Source organism: Rousettus aegyptiacus, unplaced genomic scaffold (genome assembly GCF_014176215.1).
Source record: "Rousettus aegyptiacus isolate mRouAeg1 unplaced genomic scaffold, mRouAeg1.p scaffold_m13_p_2, whole genome shotgun sequence".
NCBI lineage: Eukaryota > Metazoa > Chordata > Mammalia > Chiroptera > Pteropodidae > Rousettus > Rousettus aegyptiacus.
This window is the reverse complement of record NW_023416295.1, coordinates 160933953-160956403: the sequence shown is the minus strand read 5'-3', so window position 1 is coordinate 160956403 and position 22451 is coordinate 160933953. Positions and strand designations below refer to the sequence as shown.

The window sequence follows — 22451 nt, the reverse complement described above, 5'->3', positions numbered from 1 at the left end:
ACCTCTCTTTTCAAAAGAAAAAAAGTTAAGTTCCTGTGGATCTCATCAGTGTTTTAATGAAATGGTGTTATTCGAGGACCTGCTGTATAAATTAAAATTAATTGAATGAATTAATTGATGAACAAAATGGTCAAGTCTTTGTATAATCGGGCCTCTCTTTGTCCTTCCACATTTGTGTTCTCTCCTGGCTCTCTTGCTACATTCCAGATACTGACTTTTTTTTTTTTTTTTAGTTCTATTTTGTACCATGCTCCCTCCTGCCTCAGAACCTTTATATGTTTATTTTCACTGCTTGGAATACTCTTTCCTTCCCTACAGCCTTCTTTTTCTTTTGTAGTTAACTTCTATTACTTATCCTTTAGGTATCAGCTCACAAGCCCTTGTTTCAAAAAAGCTCTGTGTTAAAACCCCTTACTGTATGCTCTCTCAGTCGTGCTATTTGATCTTCTGACTTACCAACTAAAATGAAAATTGCACAAAAGTAGAGATCTTGAGTGTACTGCTTGCCAACCAATGTGTCTCAATCGTGAATCCTCAATAAGTATTTATTGAATGCTCCCTTTTAGCTCTAATATTCTGCCTTGAGGAAGCGGCAGATCATTCCTATATGATTAGGAATGTTAGGCTCTCAGGAAACCTCGTGGTGTTAAACTAAACGTGATTGTAGTTCAGTATAATACAGCTCAGTATCGTTGGTCAGGTGTAGGCTAAATATGACCTTTGTATTTCTCAGTTGACATTCCGTGAAGAGATATGGATCCAGATAAAGTCTGGCTCAAGGAATTCTGGTTTAGAGTCAATGGCAAAGCATGTGTATATTGATTGATATTCTTGTTGATATGTGGGGCATGTAAATAACCCAGTACATTTTGCTACTTTAATATTAGCAAAAGGTAAAAGTTTGGATAATAATTCTTGTTTTCAGTAATTAATTTTGTCAGTTTTGTTTTTGGATAAAGTGAGCAATTTTTCATTTTTTGTTTTAAGGGTTGTTTTAAGGAATAAATAATGTATATGAAAGTACTTCAAAGTACATGTGTAATCTATTATTACTATTATTATTGTAATATTGGACAAATAAGTTACTCATTATGTTTACTCATGTAAAAAGTGGAGATAAAAATAGTTTTAACCATATGGGATATCACAGCAATTAGATAACATAGTAATGCATGTGTGCAAGAGCCTGGTACATAGTATACTGTTGAAAAATGTTCACTATTATTTCAACTATTATTATTTATTATTTGCAAACTTTCTTAAGTTTAAGAACTTCCATTTTTAAGTAATTGTAGATGATCCAGGGTCTACTCTTGACATTTTCATTATGCACTTTACACTTCAGTTATCTTAACTCCTATAGAAAGGATAAATGGTATTTGTACAGCTAGTTCAGAGTTACAAATACTGGTATTTTTAAGAGTCTCACATAGAAAAAAACAGCATTGGCTTGCTAAATAGAATTGCATAATCTCTTTCTCCAGAAACCTTTTTAGGACAAAATGTGTATACAATAATTTATTTTTGGAATGATCTGGGTCAGTTTCTAAAGCTGAAGATCACTGGATAATTCTAAAAAAAGTGCAAATGTCCATTGATCATCATTCTTGGGATGATGAATAACAGTAGCTACTGTTGCTGCTGCTTCCAAAGGGTCTCTTCATTCCCTAACCTTCCTCGTAGGTTCATTAGTAGAATAGGAATATTCCCTTTTCTGATGTAGTCTGTGGCGAAGTGAACAAAATATGATATGCACTGCCTTGCATAATGTCTGGAAAATAGTGGATATTCACTAAATATTTATAAAATAGGAAGGCACTAAGAACCAGAGCTTGATTACATGTGGGAAAATGATATTCAGATGTGTGCCTCAAACACTGTAGGCTTTGTGTAAGAGAGCTGTGGATGAGAGAGATCAAAACAACAGCAAAACCACACTGAAAAAGGCATGCATTAAAGTAGGGCTTTTCACTGTGGTTTTGGGTATCTTAGTGCTGCTATTACATTTTTAACATCCTGTATATTTGCAAAAATGACTCTGGGATACAGTACTGACACTAAAATAAATGTCAATATATATTTTCTTTCAGATTTACCAAAAATTTATCTCCTGACAAGATAAATCTAAGTACCCTTAAAGGAGAAGGGGAACTGAAGAATTTGGAGTTGGATGAAGAGGTGCTTCAGAATATGTTGGATTTGCCTACATGGCTTGCTATCAACAAAGTTTTTTGTAATAAAGCATCTATTAGGGTGAGCTTTTGATATCTATGAAAAGCATTTTCTGTTTTTATTTTTTAATTTCATCCCGATGTCTTATAATAAATATTTTGTTTTAGATAATTCTGTAAAGAAGCATTTTAACATAATTTAAAAAGACAAATACTTTTGTCTAAATAATTGCATGAATGTGTAGTATATAAATTTAAAATCATATACTAATATGTTATTAATTTATAGATTTTCATTTTGTTTAAAATTTAATATTAACACTTAAATAAAATTGTTGATAGTTTATTAATAAAACAACTGGTTAAATTTGGTACATATACAAATATTTTTTCAAAGCACTTGTTATCGCATGGGACAATTTAAATTTCTAATAAGTAAACACTTAAATGAAGACATAAGGACTGATGAGTTATCTTATTCTGTACATTATATATTTTTTGAAGTTTTATTTCTTTTTCTTATTTGTTTCTTATTTTGAGGATTTAAAAATTCTCTTTTATTATCATTCCTACTTAATTAAACTTACCTCTAGTTATTTGATGCTTATCATGTCATATCACTTCTTGCTCTTAAAGACTAGGCTCAGCTTGAAAGTCTGCTCAGTAGAAGTACTGAATGCTCATTTAGTTCATAAAATTGAAATAGAAGGGTTTCTGTATCCTTTGATAGTCACCTTCAATTTTTTGTTCTATCTTCCATAAACCCAAACCAAATATCTACAAATTCATCTTTTTAGTGCAGGTTACATTTGAATATTACTTACTTGATATTATCTACATTTTACATTAATGGCCTCACTTTTGTATTTGTCTTGAATATCTACAAAATGATTGGTCAGAATTCTAGAATTTCAAAAATTGCTAGATGAACAAAATACTGACTAAACTTTGGTGAGAAGCTTAAATAAAAATGTGGATTTTTAAAAATAGCTTGAATAAGTATTTTTTTTTTACAGTGACATCGGTATATATATTACATTGTGTGTTCATTGCCCTTTAATAGTTTTTTTTTAAAAAAGTTACAATTGACATTGAAATTAATTTATGTTAGTTTCAGATGTACAGCATAGTGGTTAAACATTTTAAAATGTGTTTTAAGGACTGGAAAGAGAAGATACTTAAGAGAAACTGAAATTTTTATTTAAAAATATGACTAAGAAAGTATGACTGGTAGTCTTTTATATAAAAAAGGTACATCTAATTTTAAGAGTTTCAATGAATTGCTCAGTTTATTATTTTGCAATTTAGGAAGAAAGTCATCTGATATAATTTGATATGTCTGTCACTATATTAATAGAGCACCTGTGTTGGTTACTATTTTACATTTTTTTAAATGATTCATTTTAAAGAAAAAAATTTTTTTTTTAAGATCCCATGGACAAAACTGAAAACACATCCCATCTGTTTGGTAAGTTTTGAATTGGCTCAGAAATAAGGAATTATAAATGCATATAATGTAACTGTGTTAATATTAATACATTCTGGGATTAGAAATTGCTCTTCTGTAAAATCTGATGATCTCAGTAGTATTTGGCTACTTACAATTTTTCTCCCATACTCCTTCCTATAATACAACTTTTCATCAGATAGTGTCTTGAGAAAAATCTGAGCACATTGTTTTCTGTTTTTTGTACTTGCCTTTTTAGACCTTTACTCCTAAAGAAATGAAAGAGAAAATAGTCTTAAAGAATATTTTCATAATATACGTAAAATTATCTAGTCATTTACATTTTTAATGTATCTTTATTAGTCCCTGGATAAAGTAATAATGGAAATGAGTACATGTGAAGAACCACGAAACCCTAATGGGCCATCGCCAATTGCAACTGCTTCAGGACAAAGGTAGCTGTTTCTATTTATCTTTGTGACTGGTGAAGAAAATTCTTTTTTATAGTTATCTCTGTTATCTGCAGAAATAGGACATAAAATAAAATCCCCTAACCTCAAACAGTTCCTCTTTCGGCCATCTCTCCCGTCAAATATTTTACAGTTTTAGTATATATGGTACAAGTAGAATTGATTTTTAGCCTTTTATTCATTTTGCTTTTCTTAATTTTTTTGATCATTAAATAATAATGATCAAATAAAGGCACAGCAGGTAGCAGAAAATGGAAGCAGAAGAGCTTAGGTATTCTATAAATCAGATGTATGTTATTTATTCTACACATCAGTGGAGTTTTTATGACTCTAAAGATCTAAGTTGATGCCTAGTAAAATTATAGACCTTTTGGATTACTCTTAACATTCATTAAACAAAGAATGCTTGCAGATTGTATTTTGATAGATAAAAATCAAATGCGAATGATGTAGAAGCATAGGGGCCATTTCACAAAGCCTTCTTGAAAAGTTAGACTCGTTCTTAAAAATATACCTTTAAAAAAGTCCCGTTTTTGCATTCAGTGAGTTTGAATCTTATACTATACATCATTTCCTCAAGGCAGGATTTCTGCACTACTTTGCATTGTGCAGGTCTTCATGTAAAATGTTCACATAAATTTTAATGTGACTAATGCCTCCTCAAGTTGTACAACATGGCAGCCCTGAACATCTATAGTATTCTGGGTGCTGAGTAAAACCAATGATAAAACTCTTCTTGGAGATACACATGCGCATGCACGCTCACACACACACACACACACACACACACACACACACACACACACACACACACACACACACACACACACACACACACACACACACACACCCTCCTTCTCTTTCACCAAGGTCGAACCACCTTTACATTAGTGCATTCTATCAGATGTCCAATTTATGTTTGGACTATAGGTAATAGTGACTGGGAAAAGAGTTTCGTTGTAGTTTATGCATCATCCAGCAATTTGATTTTAAAGTTTAGATTACGTTTTCAGGTTCGATAGAGTAGATTGGAGCAGTTGGCCTTTAAATCAGCTAGGTTCAGAAAAATTAGAAAGTGGAGATGATTAGAAGATTATTGAAAGAGGAAAAGATCAGGAAAATTACTATTAATGACTTACTTTAGATGTGGCAGAAATTAGGTTTTTGTCAATGTGTGCTAAGTGTAGTCGATAATGTTCTAATTCATGTTCGTATAGTTCAATAAGCTTTATAATTTTGGCTTTGCAATGATATGGTGATAAACCTTATATTTTGACAAGTGGCAGTATGGTTCATCTATTTCCACATTTTCCAGACCTCCTTAATTGTAGCAATCACTCAGGCTGTTTATTAAATCTATGGAGTCTTTAAGACTTCTTTTGAAATTATGATTCATTAGGTCTATAATGGTTATTGAGAATATGAGTATGTATTTTTAATATTTCTTTAGTCATGCAACTTAGGGAAACTGATCTATTTGATTTTGTTTCTAAGAGATTAAAAGAGAGGGAAATTAATATTTAATAGGCTTAGAGGAAACTTATAAATTGAAATTCCATCTTTTTAATTTATAATGGATGATTTCTAATATGTAGACTTTAGTCATTGATTCAGGCATCACCCTTCTGTTGGTAAATCCTGCAATACAACTGTAACACTTTTTAATGTGCATAGATTAGAACAGATGCGGTTGGGTATTTTAAAAGGTATTCCCACATAATTACTATAGAAATTTTCTTTCCAAATCCAGGAATATTTCTACCTAAGTGACCGATATTTGTCCTTAGGATCAAAGCAACTCCTCCCTGGGATGCTTCATTTCTCAATTTTCTAAAACCAAGGTAGATAGCCACCTCCTTTTGTAACAAAACTACCTCAGAGAAGCTAAGGACTATATAAATTACCAACATACACTGTTTTAATTAAGGACCTCGGCACCTTTTGAAATAGGTATTATTTTCCTTTACAAATGAGGAAACTGAGGCACATAGACTCTCAATAGTTTTAATAATAATATGCTACTATTAGTGATACTATAAATAATAGTCATATTTTATGAAATATCATGAGTCAAGAGATGAACCTTTTGGTTCATATGGACTAGTTCATATGCAGTCCACATATAACCTACAAAGTATTATCTAATTTAAAAGATAAGTCAGCTGAGGCCTAGAAAAGTTAAGTAATTTACTTATTTATTAAGGTAGTAAATCAACAGCAGGTATAAGGGAGGCAGGCACGTGATCAATAAAGACATTGGGTTCACTTTTATGCATGTTGGCTTTAAATGTTTGACAGCAAGCCTGGTGGAGCTATCTGGTGGACATTTGAATTTTACAGTCTAAACTTCCAGTAAGAGATCTGGATAGAGACATAGTAAATGCTCAATAAATATTTGCTAAATTGAATTAGAGAATGTGAAATATTTCTGACCTCATTCCTAAATTATGAGTTTATAGTCAATTAGACTCTGTAGTCTTCTTTGTATCAAGAATTTAGCTCTCTTATTTATATTAGAGATGCCAGTTGTTTGGACTAATGCTGTTTGAGAGTAGACAACTTTGGGATACTGTTTATAAGGATTTAGAGAATATCCTCCAATTTTAAAAATTTTTATTATTTTGAGAAGAGCATTTTCCTAACATATGTAACCAGGCTAGATTATCGTTTTAACAAAATTTTTATTTTTTAAGCCAAAACGAACATTATGGTAGTTCGTGTACTTGTGTGAGAATATTAAGAGATAACTTTTATTGTTTTAATGATATTTTTTTTGACTTTAGTGCATTATATTTTGTCTTGCTTTATTTTTCTAGTGAATACAGCTTTGCTGAAAAAGTAGTTGAGGGAATTACTGTTTCTGTAAATTCCATTGTCATCCGCATTGGAGCAAAAGCCTTCAATGCATCCTTTGAGCTTTCCCAGCTACGGATCTATAGCGTGAATGCAAATTGGGAACCTGGAGATTTAAGATTTACTCGAATTCAGGATCCACAGAGAGGAGAGGTAAAGATTTTCTTCTTTCTTTGTTTAGAAAATAGTCACTGATAAATAAAAGGATATTTAAAGCAATTTCTTCTTATGGTCACCTAGATTCACATACTGCTAGTTTTACTCTTGCTTTTTAACTAGGCTTTTCTATTTTACTCTTAATCATTATTAAATATGCATATTTTAATGTTCTTTCAACTCATAGAATTAATACGTCCTATTTTAACTTCACAGCTACTCAGAAGTGAATTTTAAATTTACAAAACTAAAATATATTATTTAAATTCTTGGTTACATGATTCAAATGCTCTTTGTACTTTTAAGTGATGTAGAATAAAAGTATTAACAGCTTTACAGATGAAGAATATAATTATGAAGATGTGTTACTGAATTTGTTGGAAGTATACAGTTTCAAAAAATAAAATCAAAGTGACTATCTAGAATGTCATATGAAAATTAGTGAAGAGATAGATTTTTATTTTTATTTTTTACGAATCTACATATTTCTCATTTGATTTTGTATGAGTAGTTGAAGCTAATCTCTGTGTTTTCTTTAGGTTTTGACATTTAAAGAAATAAATTGGCAGATGATTAGAATCGAGGCCGATGCTACCCAAAGTTCACATCTTGAAATTATGTGTGCTCCTGTTCGATTAATAACCAACCAATCAAAAATCAGAGTCACTCTTAAAAGAAGAGTAAGTCAACAGGATTACCTTTTTGATTAATGTGATAACTATTAGAATTGTTAAGAAATTTAAAATAATTTTTAGGCAAAACATTGGCATATTAAAACAGTGCAAAAAAAAAAAGGAAATACAGTACTTTAAGCAATATTTGAAGAAACCTAGTGTATTGATAACATTTTTCAGTCTTCTAGATTTAATACTTAGATTTTTATTTTTCATAGATTGAATAGATTTCTCAGTTGCCAGATATTTGTTGAACTGTTCTTTAATTTCATTTCTTCTATGTGAATCTTGTTTAGGAGTGGGTAAACAGCAAAGCCTTCATTATCAGTAACTAAAACTACTAGCTTTAGAAGGTTATTAGTAAGATATGACTGGTGATTTATATATAGATAGGTAAGATAGTTACTTAAGGATGTCAGAAGTTGGGTATCCACTGTAGATTGTGATGAAGTTTAATGAGAGAGTAATGACATTTTTTAACCATGGCTTAATTAAAGCCTCAACAACATGTATGTATCACTAGACACAAAATATTATACTCAATTAAATTGAAATTTTTTTCAGAATATGACAATGTAAATATTCCAAAGTATGAAATGTGGTTAAAATAGTTTCTAGTTTTAAATTAATTTTAATGTCCCCTTTTCTAGTAGAATTAGTTAAATTAACATAGGTAATTAAATGATTTATTAACTCTAAATGAAAAATTAAATTATGTAAGTATGTGTGCTTATCTGTTTAGGTACAGGAATTTGGTGATCTTTTTTACTGTGGTATCTTCAATACAAGGAGATATTCCTTCCATATTATAGGAACCAGTAAATATTTGGAGAATGAAGGAGGGATCCATATTAAGTCCATTCAGAAATTTTTAAAAATTTTAATACAAGTACATTATAAGTTTAATTTCTTGGCTTAATTTTATGATTTTTTTTTTTTGACAGTTAAAGGACTGCAATGTCATTGCAACAAAGTTAGTTTTAATATTGGATGACCTATTATGGGTTTTAACGGATTCTCAGTTGAAGGCTATGGTACAATATGCAAAATCTCTTAGTGAAGCAATAGAAAAATCAACAGAACAAAGGAAGAGTTTGGCTCCTGAACCTACGCAGGTATGTTATTAGCAGGAAAAAAACCTTACTTTACATGTAAATGGTTTAAAAATCAGAATGGTTAGTTGTTTTCTTCATGTGAAATAGATTATAATACTTTAGGTCCAAGAATTTTCTTATATATTGTACCGTATAATTTTATATACATTGCATCTATATGAAAACATTAAATGTACATCTAGTTAGTGCTTATTTTGTTTGGAGGTCTGTACTAGGCACTAGAGTTAATGCTGACAGACAAATATTTGATGTTATAAATACCTCTTTAAGGGATTAAAATATATAATTTTAAAATTACTAAAGTAAAGACAAAAGGAAAAAACTTAGGTAATTATAGTCAAGGGAGAATTAATAGTGCAGAAAACTAAAACCCTGGTGAACTGCTGAAGTAGTTCAAAGCTGTCGGAGTTGTCTGATGGCTGGTGCAAGAATGGGGGGAGCACAACGAGCTATTTAATGATCACTTTCGTAAAACCAGACGCCGTACTAGTTTTGTCTCAGGAGACAAGGGTTTTCTAAAAATCTTTCCTAGTATTAAACTTTTAGAATTTAACATGAAGATATTTGTAGAAGAGATATTGAAAATCCCAGTGTGTAGGGTAGTGGTCCCCAACTCCGAGGCTGAGGACAGGTACGGGGCGGCTGTACAACAGGAAGTGAGTGTGGCATTCGAGGGAGCGAATCTTCATCTGTGTTCGCAGCCGCTCCCCAATGCTAGCATCGCTGTCTCAGGTCATCAAGCCTTAGATTCTCATAGGAGCACTGATCTTTGGTGCCATAAAGGTTGGGGACCACTGGTGTAGTGTCTTTTGATAATTTTATTAAAAGTAAAATTGAATTTTTATATTAAATGTCAACTGAACGTAAATGAATCCGGAGGCTTTGCTAGAATTAAATGACAGAAAGTTTTATTCAGGGGTCTTAACTGAATTGAAACTTGAGAAACACTACCAGACAATACCCACAGTGTTCAGAAGCAGAGAGAAAAGGTGAGAGTTTTTACAGTAAAAAACATACTTGAGAAGAACCAGTGCTGCATTCTTAGCCTCTGGGTTGTTCCAAGACAGTAATCTCCCATATGGCAGGTGGTCTAGATAATAGAACATTCTTTCCTAAGTATGTCAGGTAGATAATAGGTACATTTTTTTCCTCAGTTCTTCAGATTGCTATCTATAGAATTTATGTACACCTAGGCATTGACCACAATTGAAAAGTTTGAAAGTTTAAGTCATCAGGCTAGCTAAAGTAAAATAAAATTGTTTCCTTATGTTTCAGCGCACTCAGGTTTAATTAGTTTTGTTAGCTTGACTATAGTGACTCAATTTATTTTGTTTCTTCACTTTTTTCCTCACTACTCCTAATAAAAACTTAAGGGATATACTTCTGTGAAGTTTGCAGGAAGTTTGGAAACAAAGTAATATATTTTAGGTATATAGCTTGTTGGTGATCTGGCTTGGTACATGGGAGTGATATACATTTAGGCTTTCCTATGACTATCAAGTTGGCATTATTTACTGCATCCTTCCTTTGTCATAAAGTGCAAGGCTAGACTGCAGATATAAAAAATAAATATTGTCTGATCTTGTCCTCAAGGATATCAGGAGTGTAATGGAGACTCATATAAAACAAATTATTGCAATTCAACATAAATGCTAGAGTACAGAATTAAGAAGAGGGGCCAGGGGCTGTAGAAACATAGAGAAGTTTTAATCAACTGCTTGCAGAGTTTGGAAAGGTTTCCCAAAGAGTATAATAAAATTAAGTCTTAAAATGAGTAGAGGTTAATAGGTGAGGGAAAGGGTATGTCAGGTGAGGAAATAGAATTTGCAGAAGTGTGGCAGTGTTGAAGAGCATGGTATTTCCTGATAAGGGAAGGACTTTGGTGTTACTAGGGCAGTGTTTTTGAGAATGAGGTATGCATATCTCAGGGATATATGACAACTTTCCAGGTTTTAAGGAAACAGTACCACATCTTCCACTTTGATGTGTACTCTTAGTGTTAGTCTACCTGAGAATGTTCTTGTGTTAAGATGTCAGACTGGTTCTCTCTTTCCACAATTACTTTTTACAAATGAAAGGCATTCTTATTTGTCCTCATTCTTACTGTGATGGATTTGTCCAGGAAGGAAAAAAAAAAAAACCCAAAACCTTGGCAAACAAGACAGACAATTTGAAGTAGATGGGGAAAGACATAAGAAAAAGTGATTTTTTTTTTTTTATGGACATCAGTTTAACAATTAATCAGTAAAAAAGTTTTACTTCAGCCCCAAGTATTAACAGCTTCACAACTATATTTCATGTTTTATTACTGTGAGCCCCAATTATTTTCATTGAGATTTTCATTTACTGAGTATACTTTGAAATTCTTTTATAGTTCTTAAAAGATGTAAATGTGTATAAATACAGGATATATTTAATTTTCCATAAATATTATTAATGAATTGTTCTTATTTAGAAAGTTTTTAATATTTTATAATGAAAAATTTGGTCTTGATTTTATTATTACCAAAGTTTCATGTACACTTCTAAGGCTAATAGATCATCACATTATGTAAGCAGAATAATTTTAGGCTTTTAGAGTTTCACATATGTCTTTATACTTCACCAGTATTTTATTATTTTTGTCTTTGGGGAGAAAGGAATTCGAACTTACAGTCTATTATAAATCTCTTCTGCTATCTAGCTTCTTTAGATATATAAGTTCAAAGGACACATCACACCTTATAAGAGGCACCCGAGCTCTTATAGCACTAAATACCACAAGTGCTTTTACAAAGAAGTGATTTATTTCTACATGCTATTTAATAGGGTATATAGCTGATGTATGCAGAGCTCACATTTGTTTTCTTTTTTAATCTATAGAACTAATAATAAACAAGATGCCTTTAATAGTTAATATATTTTCTAAGATGAGAAGGGTTATAAATACGTAAATATAACAATTCAAATATTTACCAAAACATATTAGGTTCATATTCAAATTGTCTATAGTTCTCTAATTTGGGGTTTCAGTTTTATTCTTATGTAATGAAGAAAATTTTTTAAGGGAACTGAGTTATTGATTCAAAAGAAAGTATGTTAGCTTATTTTTCATACTTTATTCCTAAAAATATTTAAGTTTTCTCGTGTGAGGAATTTCAGGTATTTAACGTGTAGTGATAAGGCAGTTTTCAATCTTTTAGAGCTCCGCAGTAGCCCCATCTGCACAGCAAGTGAAGACACCACAGACTTCAAATGCTCCTGATCTAAATGATGCAATTGTGAAACTATTTAATGACTTCGATGTTAAAGAAACCTCTCATCATTTAGTGATTTCTCATCTAGATCTACACATATGTGATGATATTCATGCTAAAGAAAAAGGTAATAAAAGCTGTTTATTTCAAACTATTTTTTTCTAGAATTTAGTATAAGACTGGATTGTTTATCATATATAATATGTAAATATGTACTATAGCTGGTTATAATTTTATTCTAATGAGATACATACATGAAAAATGTAATGTTAACCACTGCATATTGGCATGAAATTTTATTTTGTTTTAATAGTACTTCAGCACAATTGTTAGCTATCAATGTTAACAGTAAAATTAAGTTTTAAAAAATTAAAGCCTGAATAGATGACATCCTTGGAGAATGATGAATATCAGACTGGTCTTTGAATTAGCTTTTTAATAATTTTGAAATTGTCCATAAATTATTATCTAAACTGAATTTATAATTTGCACATGTGTTTTTAGCATGGTGGTTTAGCTGCATTTTTCTGATTTCGTGTTCATATAATCCAAACTATGTAGCTGTTTAACATTTCTTGTGTCTCCTTCCAAATCCTCCTAAAATTTGGATAGGAAGCCAAATTTCAGGAAGTTTTTATTTTTTTTCTTCTTAGCTCTTGTTTCTCTTATTTCCCCTTACTTAGTAGACAAAGGTATCATGGTAAGCAGGAAGCTATTCTTGGTCACTCTGAAAGTCCTTCTCCAAACTCCAAATCTTCTTCACCTTACCTGCTTCACCCTTTGATCTCGTAGCTTTGCATGATGAAGGCAGGATAATTTTTACTGCTAAGTGTCCAGAATCAGTGACAACACTTACTAGATTGAATTGCATTTCCTAAAATCCTTAATTTATTATCTGTGATAACAAAGAAAGAGAGTTATTACTGCTTGAACTGCAGGTATGGTGCATTAAGTGTTTCTAGTATTTGCTTAATACTTTTTTCTTTTCCCAGAGTCAAACAGACGTATTACTGGAGGGGCTATGCAACTGTCTTTTACACAGCTAACTATAGATTATTATCCTTATCACAAAGCAGGTATGTATAGCAATTTCTCAAAAAGACATAAATCTTGCTTTAAAACTATATAGCCAATTTATTTAATTTCGTTTTGCTTTATTATATTGTTTTAATTTTTTAAGGAGAAAGGGATCAAGACATTTGTTATTTTCCCCCTGTAGTAGCTTATCAAGAAAATATAATTGCCATAGAAAATATTCATGCATTTTTATATTTAGGTTTATGTAGCTTATAAGAAAGTATAATTGTTAGAAATTGACGATATTCTAAATAACCAATTTAAAACTTAAAAAATCAGAAAACAAAGGACAGTTTGTGTTATTTTGTTAATTGTGACAGAAATGGTTATTAATCAGTGTGTGGATTTTTAAGTGATATATTTAGATATTTTTAAAAATCAAAAAAAAATAAAGCAAAAAGGATAACAGTGATTTTAGCTAAGTTGTAGGAATATAGGAACTTCTTTAAAAAATCTGTATTTTCTAAATTTCATCAATTAATAAGATTTAATAGGATCCTTAATAATCAAATATTAATATATTATTTTCCCTCAAATAATAAAACAGTATGTGTGTAAATGGCCAAATTAAGTAATTTGACCTTACACCCATATCTGCATTTTGCTGGTTTGTGCCTCTTTCTTTTTTAATTCACACAAATAACTATAATGAGTTTTTCAGGACTTTAAAAAGTAAAAAAAAGTTTTCTCTTTATAAATTTTCATTTTTCAGTGTTTGTCATTTCTGTATCACTACCTGACAGAATTTAAAGTTTTTGTTTGAAGGATTTTGTCTTATATTCTTTTCCTCTTGGTTCATAAGATACTTATATATATGTATATGTATGTATATATATACATACACACAGACACACACATATCCATCCATACACTTAAAGTAATTTTACTGTAGAAATCATTTATATTGGGATGTAAAATTTCCAGTCATAAAGTAGATTTTATTTTCTTACTCTTTTTATGAGTATACTACTTTCCTTAGTCACCGCAGAAAAACCTAATAATCTCGATTTTTAAATTTTTCCTCCAAAAAACATGTAAATAGATATATCTTTATGACTAATGCCTATCTTGAGAATTTTTAGTGGTTTCTTCAGGTTTTTAATAATCCTCATCTAATTTTTTTATGAGTAAGTTTTCATGAGTCACTTTACAGCAAATCTTTGATGAAACTACTTTCTTTGATGATATTTTCTGGGATTGTGTTTAATTGAGATACGCCAGGTGGTTGAGCATTCAGCAAAGGTTTTGACTAGCAGCGCTGTTTCTAATTGAAACTTTGAATGATATTCTGCCAAGGGTAGGTTCTAGATAGAAACTCTCCCAGATTATTTGCTTTTGACACTCTTTCCTCTGTTTTAAATGTTTGCTCATATTTTCTAGGGAGATTAAAATCAGTAGTAAGTGAAGGCTGCACATTTATTGGAATGTTGAAGAATCCTTCGAGAATATGAATCTCATTAGAAGCATTGCTATAATAGAATAAATGAAATTTGTGAAATTTTCAGTGAAATTTCTTGTTATTCATTTTATAGGAGACAGTTGTAATCATTGGATGTATTTTAGTGATGCAACAAAGACAAAAAATGGATGGGCCAACGAGTTGTTACATGAATTTGAGTGCAACGTTGAAATGCTTAAACAGGCTGTAAAGGATCATAATGTAGGTTCACCTCCTAAATCCCCAACTCATGCCTCTCCCCAGCACACACAAACAGGTATTTTACCTATAACATCATTATGGCATTCCTCTAATATTTTGTGTATGTGTGCATGTGTGTGTGTGATCGTAATATATTTTCTGTAAGTAACTGTTATGTATAATTAATGTATAAAAATCCTGTACCTCATTCAGACCATAGACTTATGGAACAAAGCACTTTTTAAGTTAATATAACCAATAAGAGTAATACTCAGGTAGAATATTTCAGACTTTTAAATGGCTAGTAAATCTTTTTTTTTTTTTAATAAATTGAGCCAAAAGTTACTGTATGAGAGAATCTTGAAATATGATATAAGTGTGATTACTGTTTGAAGGATAATTATCACAAAAAAAGGATACTTACCATTTTTATATCAATTTATATATAAAGTATTTCTATATATGTTATCTCATTTGAGAAATTAGGGTTCATCTATATCTCTAGTAGCTGTCACAATAATAAGAGAGACTGTCAGAATAAAATTTACAGTAATTTAAAAGGAGCTTTTGTTTTCCAGAGAAAGACTCAGCTTTGAAAGGGACTTCCAGAACATCTTCAGCATTATCTCAACAATCTAAAGCTAAGTTAATGTCTAGTTCTGTCGTGGTTAGACTTGCAGATTTCAATATCTACCAGGTATGTACATTTTACATTTAAAGTTACATTTTCTTATAAATACCTTTAGTATCTCTTGCAAGCAACTCTTATAAACTAATGCCACTGTTTTATTCAAAAATATCTTTACCAGTTTTATGAAATGGCTAAGTTAGACAGGACTGAAAATATAAAATATCAGTGCATTACTTTTTGTTTATATAGTTAACCAGAATTAGGCAAACTGTGAGGTTACGTTCACAGTCTTGTAGATTGCCAGGTCTGCACAAGAATTTTGACACCAGTTGAAAGTTCAGAGATTTTTCTAAACTACCCACAGATTTCAGAATTCACTAGAAACATTCACAGAACTCACAGAAATTGGTTATGTTCTGAGTCACATTTATTACAGAGGAAAGAATACAAATTAGAACAGCCATAGGAAGAGAACGCAGAGTGGAGTCTGGGAGGGTTCCAAATTTTCAACTTCCTTATCCTCATAACACATTAGCCTCCTGGCGTGGACGTGTAACTGTATGAAATACTACCCATGTAGCCGAATTCAGTCTCTAGGCGGACTGATACGAGGGAACCCAAAGCACCCACCCTCTAAACACAGCTAAGGGTATCAAAGTGTGGCCAACCATACTCTGAGATATCTTAGAACATAAACTATCAGTTATGGTTCCAGGGGTCCACCATAAATGGGAGAAATTCGAAAGGTTTAGAATTATCTCCCAGGCACAGAGACAAAGGCCACACTTCTCTCTAGAGGCCAGATTCCTTATTACACAATTGTCTTAATGGAAGAAACTGAATTGCCATTTTTGCTTTATTGAACTACCAAGTATTGGCAATACTGTGAACATAATTTTATAGCTAAGACTTTGTCTCATTTACACTAACAATCTTATTCAGGCTGTAATCTTGCAACATGGTCTAACTTCACAGTCCTTGAGACCAACATAATGAAATATGTGACTTACTTTTTAAAAATGAAATAAAGGATTTCAAAGGTGTATTAGCATTTATGAATTGTTCTCATTTATTTTGATAAGACTTTGAGACTTAGTTTTCTCTGAACGGTTTTCATTATACTCATTGGTTTTCGATCAGGGCTGATCTTGCCCTGAAATGGACATTTGGCATTGTCTGAGGACAATTTTGGTTGTCACAGTTGGAGGGGTTGCTGCTGACATCTAGTGGGTAGAGACCAGTGATGCTGCTAAACATTCTACAATGAATGCACTGGACAGCCCCCATAATGAAAAAGTACCTGGCCCAACGTGTCAATAGTGTGGATTTTGAGAAACCCAATTTAACAGTTATTTCCTTATTGTGCATTTGCTTCCTTCTTTACATTCTCTGTATAATACATCTTATTTGAAGCATGCACTTTAAAGTATGAGGTTTAAAAGTGTCACATGGAAATGGGTAAGGTGAATCACCTATAATCTCAAATGGTTGAGGGCGAAATACCGTAAAAAAATTCCACATACACAAGCACACTGAAACATAACAAATAAAAGTAGCTAGAAAAAAATAAAATAGTATGTTTACTCTATTTTGAATAACTTTTTAACTGTTAAAGAAAAAAAGGAATAAGCTGCCGCATATTAAAGTAACTTGACACTTTAAGTTAAAAGATTTATTTCCATATATGCAGAGAAAAGCTTCTTAATTAGATAATGTAAGAAACTGACTTAAATTTATAAACACTGTATAAATAATCAAAAGATTTTATTAGCAGTTAACTTAAGAGGAAGCATAAATAAACCTTTTAAGCATTTCACTTTATAATATACGTGTTTGTTGAATGAATAAAAAAATTAAAGTAGCCTTGAGACACATCCTTGGATCTATTAAATAAGCATAAGTAAGTGAAATTGATAGAACTATTGGTTGAACTTAAGGGAAATTAGTGTATATATTTTAAATGTAATTATAAATAATCTAGGGGGAAAGTGAAAAAAGGTAATGAGAACTTTAAAGCTAATAGTCTTTTTGGAAAAATAATGTAAGAGATCAGACTAGTTCACATAGTTGTATTATTTCTTAATTTTTATGGTGGTATAATATACCTAACATGAAATTTAACATTTTAATCATTTTTAAGTGAACAGTTCATTGGCATTAAGTATTTTCACATTTTTGTGCAGTTATCACCACTGTCTATCTTTATAATTTTTTTATCATCTCAAACTGAAACTCTGTATATAGCTATATTACTTTTCGTAATAATAAAGAAATTTTGGTAGAAAATTATTATAAATTACATATTCTAAGGCTCAAATTAATGTTTGCCAGAGTTAATTTTGTAATTGATAATCCAAAGAGTTGTTTTCTGAATAGTTAATTGGTGTTATTTAAAAATAATTTAACGTAAAGCTAAATATATAATAAAGTTTTTATTAGAAATTAAGCATTATTAAATTATTGGAAGTAGTTTTAAGAGTTTGAAGTGATGTCCATGCTGCATAAATTCTTTAGAAAGGGTGTCACTTCAGTAAACTTAATTATTTTTTCAGGTCTCTACAGCAGAACAATGTCGTTCTTCCCCAAAAAGTATGATTTCTTGTAATAAAAAATCCCTGTATCTTCCACAAGAAATGTCAGCTATCTATATAGAATTCACAGAATATTACTATCCAGATGGGAAGGATTTTCCAAGTAAGAGTTTTATATTTTGTTATTATTTGTCCAATTCTTAGGAAGTTGGTTTTTTTCTTGCTGTTTTTGAGTCTTAAAAACGTGAAAAAAAGAAACAAAGGTCCATTGTTCTTTAGTTATCATTGTATGTAGCATATAACTCTTGTTTAGCATTTTTACATATCATTTGTTCATATGTTATTTTCCCTCACTAGCTTGTAGCATACTTGATGTCAAGAATCATGTAGTATTCAGGCTTCATTTTATCCCTGAGTTTTGATTCATTTTTGTACTTAGTAACTGTTTAATGAAGTTAGGTTATTTGTAGAATAAGGTCATTATTTTTTCTTTGGTAAAATTCCATTTATATTTCTGCTGTATAAAAAAAAAGTCTGTAAGTCATTGAAGAATGAATAATGAAGTTATCCTTTTAGCAACAGAGAATTTTGGGGGCTGGTTTTTAATGCCCATATTTATACCTTGGACAGCTTTTGACACTTGCATTAGAAACGTTGAATTACATGAATTTATAAGCTACTTTGGCTGCCTAAAGTTAAAATGATTATAATTTGTGTTCTTTGAATGTTAAAATTCTGTGCTAAGAGTTTTCCAAACTAAAATTTGCCTTTGTTTATGTGGTACCTTTTTCATTATCATAGTTGGGAATCATAGTTGAGCAAAAGGGTTTAAATGAAATAGGTTATATTATTGCAAGACAGACACTGTATGTCATCTCTTTAAAAGTAGAACTCCAAAATAGTGTGACCTACTTTGCTCGTTTGTTTAATATTGACTTAATATAGGTTCCTAGTTTCAAAAGGAATTTCTGACACTCATGCCTTTTTTATTAAATAAAAAGCAGTTATTCTAGAAATTACTTTGGATAATCAGATGTCGAACTATTTTATTGCTTTAATTTTTGTTTGTGCCAAACATTTGGGATCCAATCTTCGCCAGTTTTACTCTATTCAACAGCCTTTTCTGTATTTATCATTTGTTTGTTTCTTCTACCTTTCTGACTAAAATGATGAGCAACTTAGACATTTGTTCAGCACCTTATAAAGAGTAAAATGGCACAGCTGAAACTCAAGCATGGGTCTTCTAAACTGAAATTCAGTGTTTTGTTTTCTTCCCACTGTTTCCCCAGGGTAGTCACAGCCATTTCTCTGTAATTAAATAATCTTGTTGTTTCCAGCCCTCTTCCATGCCCCTCAAAATTGTTTTCCTTAAATAATACATCATTGAACTAGAAATTTTCTTCAGAGCGAAGTCTGGTTTCCAGGATTTCTGATTTATAATCTATGTTTATTTCTATCAATTTCGTTAACATGTGCCAAAGAAATTATAATTCCATTCTATAATCTATACTTTTTTCCTGATAAAAATATAAAATTCCCTCCCAGCAATTTAAAACCTAGCCCCCTATATACCTAGAAGTTTAATTGCTAGGTTATGTTTAACTGTTTTTAACTTAACTTTTTATTATGGAAAACTTTCAAACATACGCAAAAGAGGGTAGTATATGGATTCCCCAAGTACAGAGATCCATTTTCAGCCCTCATGTCTCATCTCTCTGTTAAGTGATCCAACTTTAAAAACATAACTTTTTAAATGTCATATGTTCATTATATTTTTTTAAAAAAAGAAAATACCAAAAATAAAAAATGGCCCATGCGCCTTTAATTTAGAGACAATTTCTGCTAAAACCTAAGTGTATTAGTTTGCTAGGGCTTCCATAACAAAGAACCCACAAACTGGGTGGTGTAAAGAACAGAAATTTATTTCTTCACAGTTCTGGAAACTAGAAGCTTTAAATCAAAGTGTCCGAGAGTTGTTTCCCCAGAGACTTCTCTCCTTAGCTTGTAGATGGCCGTTTTCTCTTTGGTCTTTCTGATGCCATAGAACTCCATGGGGTGGGGATCCAAAGAGGAACTGAACCAGAATCTTCGGAGACCAGGTTCTTGTCTTATGCCAGTGAGAAAGAATTCAAGGACAAGACAAACAGCAAGCAGGAAAGTGCAAGTTTTATTAAAGCAAAAGTACACAATTAAGAGGAAAGCACAGGGGAACTCAGAGGGAGTTGCTCCGAGCTTTCTGAATTATGGGGGGTGATGGGTCCCTGGAGACATGGTACTTGCAATGCAAGTGATATTATAATGATGTTATGATTAGCTAAAGCTATCCATCCTGCCTCCCAGTTTTGGCTAGTCTCTCATGCCACTTGGTGAGGAGGGGGTGGCCCAGGGTCATCTCTCTTGTCTCTGGGCCTTGGCTTGTTTCTCACAAGGACACATCTCATGTCATGTCTCATGCTTGGTGTCAGAACAGGGAGAGGGCTTAGTGGGGGACTAAGGAAAAATTCCAGAGCTGCATCTCAATGGGAAGGAGGAACATCCCTAAGCCAACTGTCCTGCCTCATTTCCTCTGTGTGTATCTGTTTCCTAATCTCTTCTTATGACACCTATCATATTGGACTAGAGCCCATCCGTACAAATTCATTTTTACCATAATTGCCTCTTTAAAAGCCCTGTCTCCATATCCAGTCACATTCTGAGGTACTGGAGGTTAGAACTTCAGCATATCAGTTTTGAGGGCACACAGTTCCAACCATAACAAGTATAGTGTTGTTAGTCCTGTTTTTAATGTATGTGTTTCTTTTGCAGACTTGATTTACATCTTGTTCTTTTCCCTTAATGATATAAACATATTCCAGGTTTCTGCAAATTCATTGTAAATGTCTTTAGCAGCTCTATAATACTCTGTTTCATAAGTAGACCCCTGTTAGAAGCTGCATCTGGATGTTTCTGCTGCTTAGTGAGCCAGGTTTTTTCCTCCGTCCCAGAACTGCAGTCATGATTCTTCTTTCCTTCTGTGCTCGCGCCTTGGGGACTACATCTGTGGCTGCCACCATCACTTCATCGATGCCTGAGATCCCCTTTCCTTCCTTTCCTTCCGCAGTGTGACATGATCTCAGCACCCCATTTTCTTGGTATCCCCAAAGACAAGCACTTTTACATCTCAACTGAATGTCTCTGTTAGACTTGAATTACAAATTTTCTACTTTCATGTCTTTGTCTTGTTTAATGGTCTATGAACTTTTTAAGGAAAAGGACCATGCCCTATTGTTTTTTATTCTTTGTGTTTAACACAATACACAAAATATAGTTGGCATTCAATAAATATTTGCTGAAAGAAAGTGAATGACTGACTGACTGACTGACTGAATGAATGAATGAAAGCAAACGAGAAATCCTGCTTAGGACTTTGTTACAATGCCGTATCTGCTGATATCCTACATGCTGGGTTTATTTTCCTCAAATTAGTACAGTTTAAAAGTTCTAGATATGCATACTGTTTACTTTGTTACAAGTAAATAAATCTAAATTTTTGGAATAAAATATCTTCATCAAGATGCTATGAAAAAGGTATTGGCTTTTATGATGCAGACTTTAGAAAGTGATGTGTACTCTAATTACAAAATATTAGTTTAACATATATTAGCACTAAAGCATTTATCCAACCCCTAAGCATTCTAATATTTGGGGGGAGCTATGAAAAAGAATGTATTCATTTGATTATTTAAGAGATACTTGAGATTTTTTTGCACGAAGTATTATTCTAGGTTTAGGATTAAGTGGAGACAAATGTTTGTCTACTTGAATTTGTTATCATCTGCACGTCACTTTAATTTTATAAATAACATCTGAAAAACTTTTTACCTTAATTGAAAAAGAATAAAACTTGTTTAAAATGTCTTTTTTGTTCTCAGGGAATATTGAGAACTATCTGTTTATTAAAAATCTTTTTAAAATTTTTTTTCCACAGTTCCATCTCCCAACCTTTATAGCCAGCTGAATGCACTACAGTTTACTGTGGATGAAAGAAGTATTCTGTGGTTAAATCAATTTGTGTTGGATTTAAAACAGAGTCTTAATCAATTTATGGCTGTATACAAGTTGAATGACAATTCAAAATCTGATGAGCATGTTGATATTCGAGTTGATGGCTTAATGCTAAAGGTACCATATAAACAAGTGGCTATGAGAACAAAACCGTTTTTAAAGAAGAAAAGTTAACACTATTATAATTTTCAGGATTTAAGAGGAGTGCTGAAATATTAATCAACTTCATTGCAATCTTAATTTTGATTTTGGAATTTCAGTTTTAATTTTGATGATCAATTATGGAAGCTTTAAAACACTTTTTTTTCTCACTTCTTTCTGTGCTTCCCTTTTATTCTTTTCATTGCTCATCCATTTGGGAGTAAGCAGTAGAAGTAAAATTTAAATCAGTCATTATTTTTCTATTT

General features: G+C 31.7%; 1 protein-coding gene across 4 annotated transcripts in view; it reads left to right on the top strand.

The window, feature by feature from the left end:
* UHRF1BP1L (UHRF1 binding protein 1 like) overlaps positions 1-22451 on the top strand; it is a 71350-nt gene that overhangs the window by 22454 nt on the left and 26445 nt on the right. For 3 of the 4 annotated variants that reach the window (XM_016158218.2, XM_016158219.2, XM_016158220.2), the window contains 12 exons: positions 2091-2253; positions 3601-3639; positions 3982-4073; positions 6905-7094; positions 7637-7777; positions 8716-8886; positions 12069-12249; positions 13115-13198; positions 14732-14914; positions 15417-15535; positions 18022-18163; positions 21968-22161. In XM_016158218.2, coding sequence (XP_016013704.2) covers positions 2091-2253; positions 3601-3639; positions 3982-4073; positions 6905-7094; positions 7637-7777; positions 8716-8886; positions 12069-12249; positions 13115-13198; positions 14732-14914; positions 15417-15535; positions 18022-18163; positions 21968-22161 — 1699 coding nt within the window. The remainder of the gene's footprint in view (positions 1-2090; positions 2254-3600; positions 3640-3981; positions 4074-6904; positions 7095-7636; positions 7778-8715; positions 8887-12068; positions 12250-13114; positions 13199-14731; positions 14915-15416; positions 15536-18021; positions 18164-21967; positions 22162-22451) is intronic. The other variant, XM_016158222.2, reaches the window with a different exon arrangement.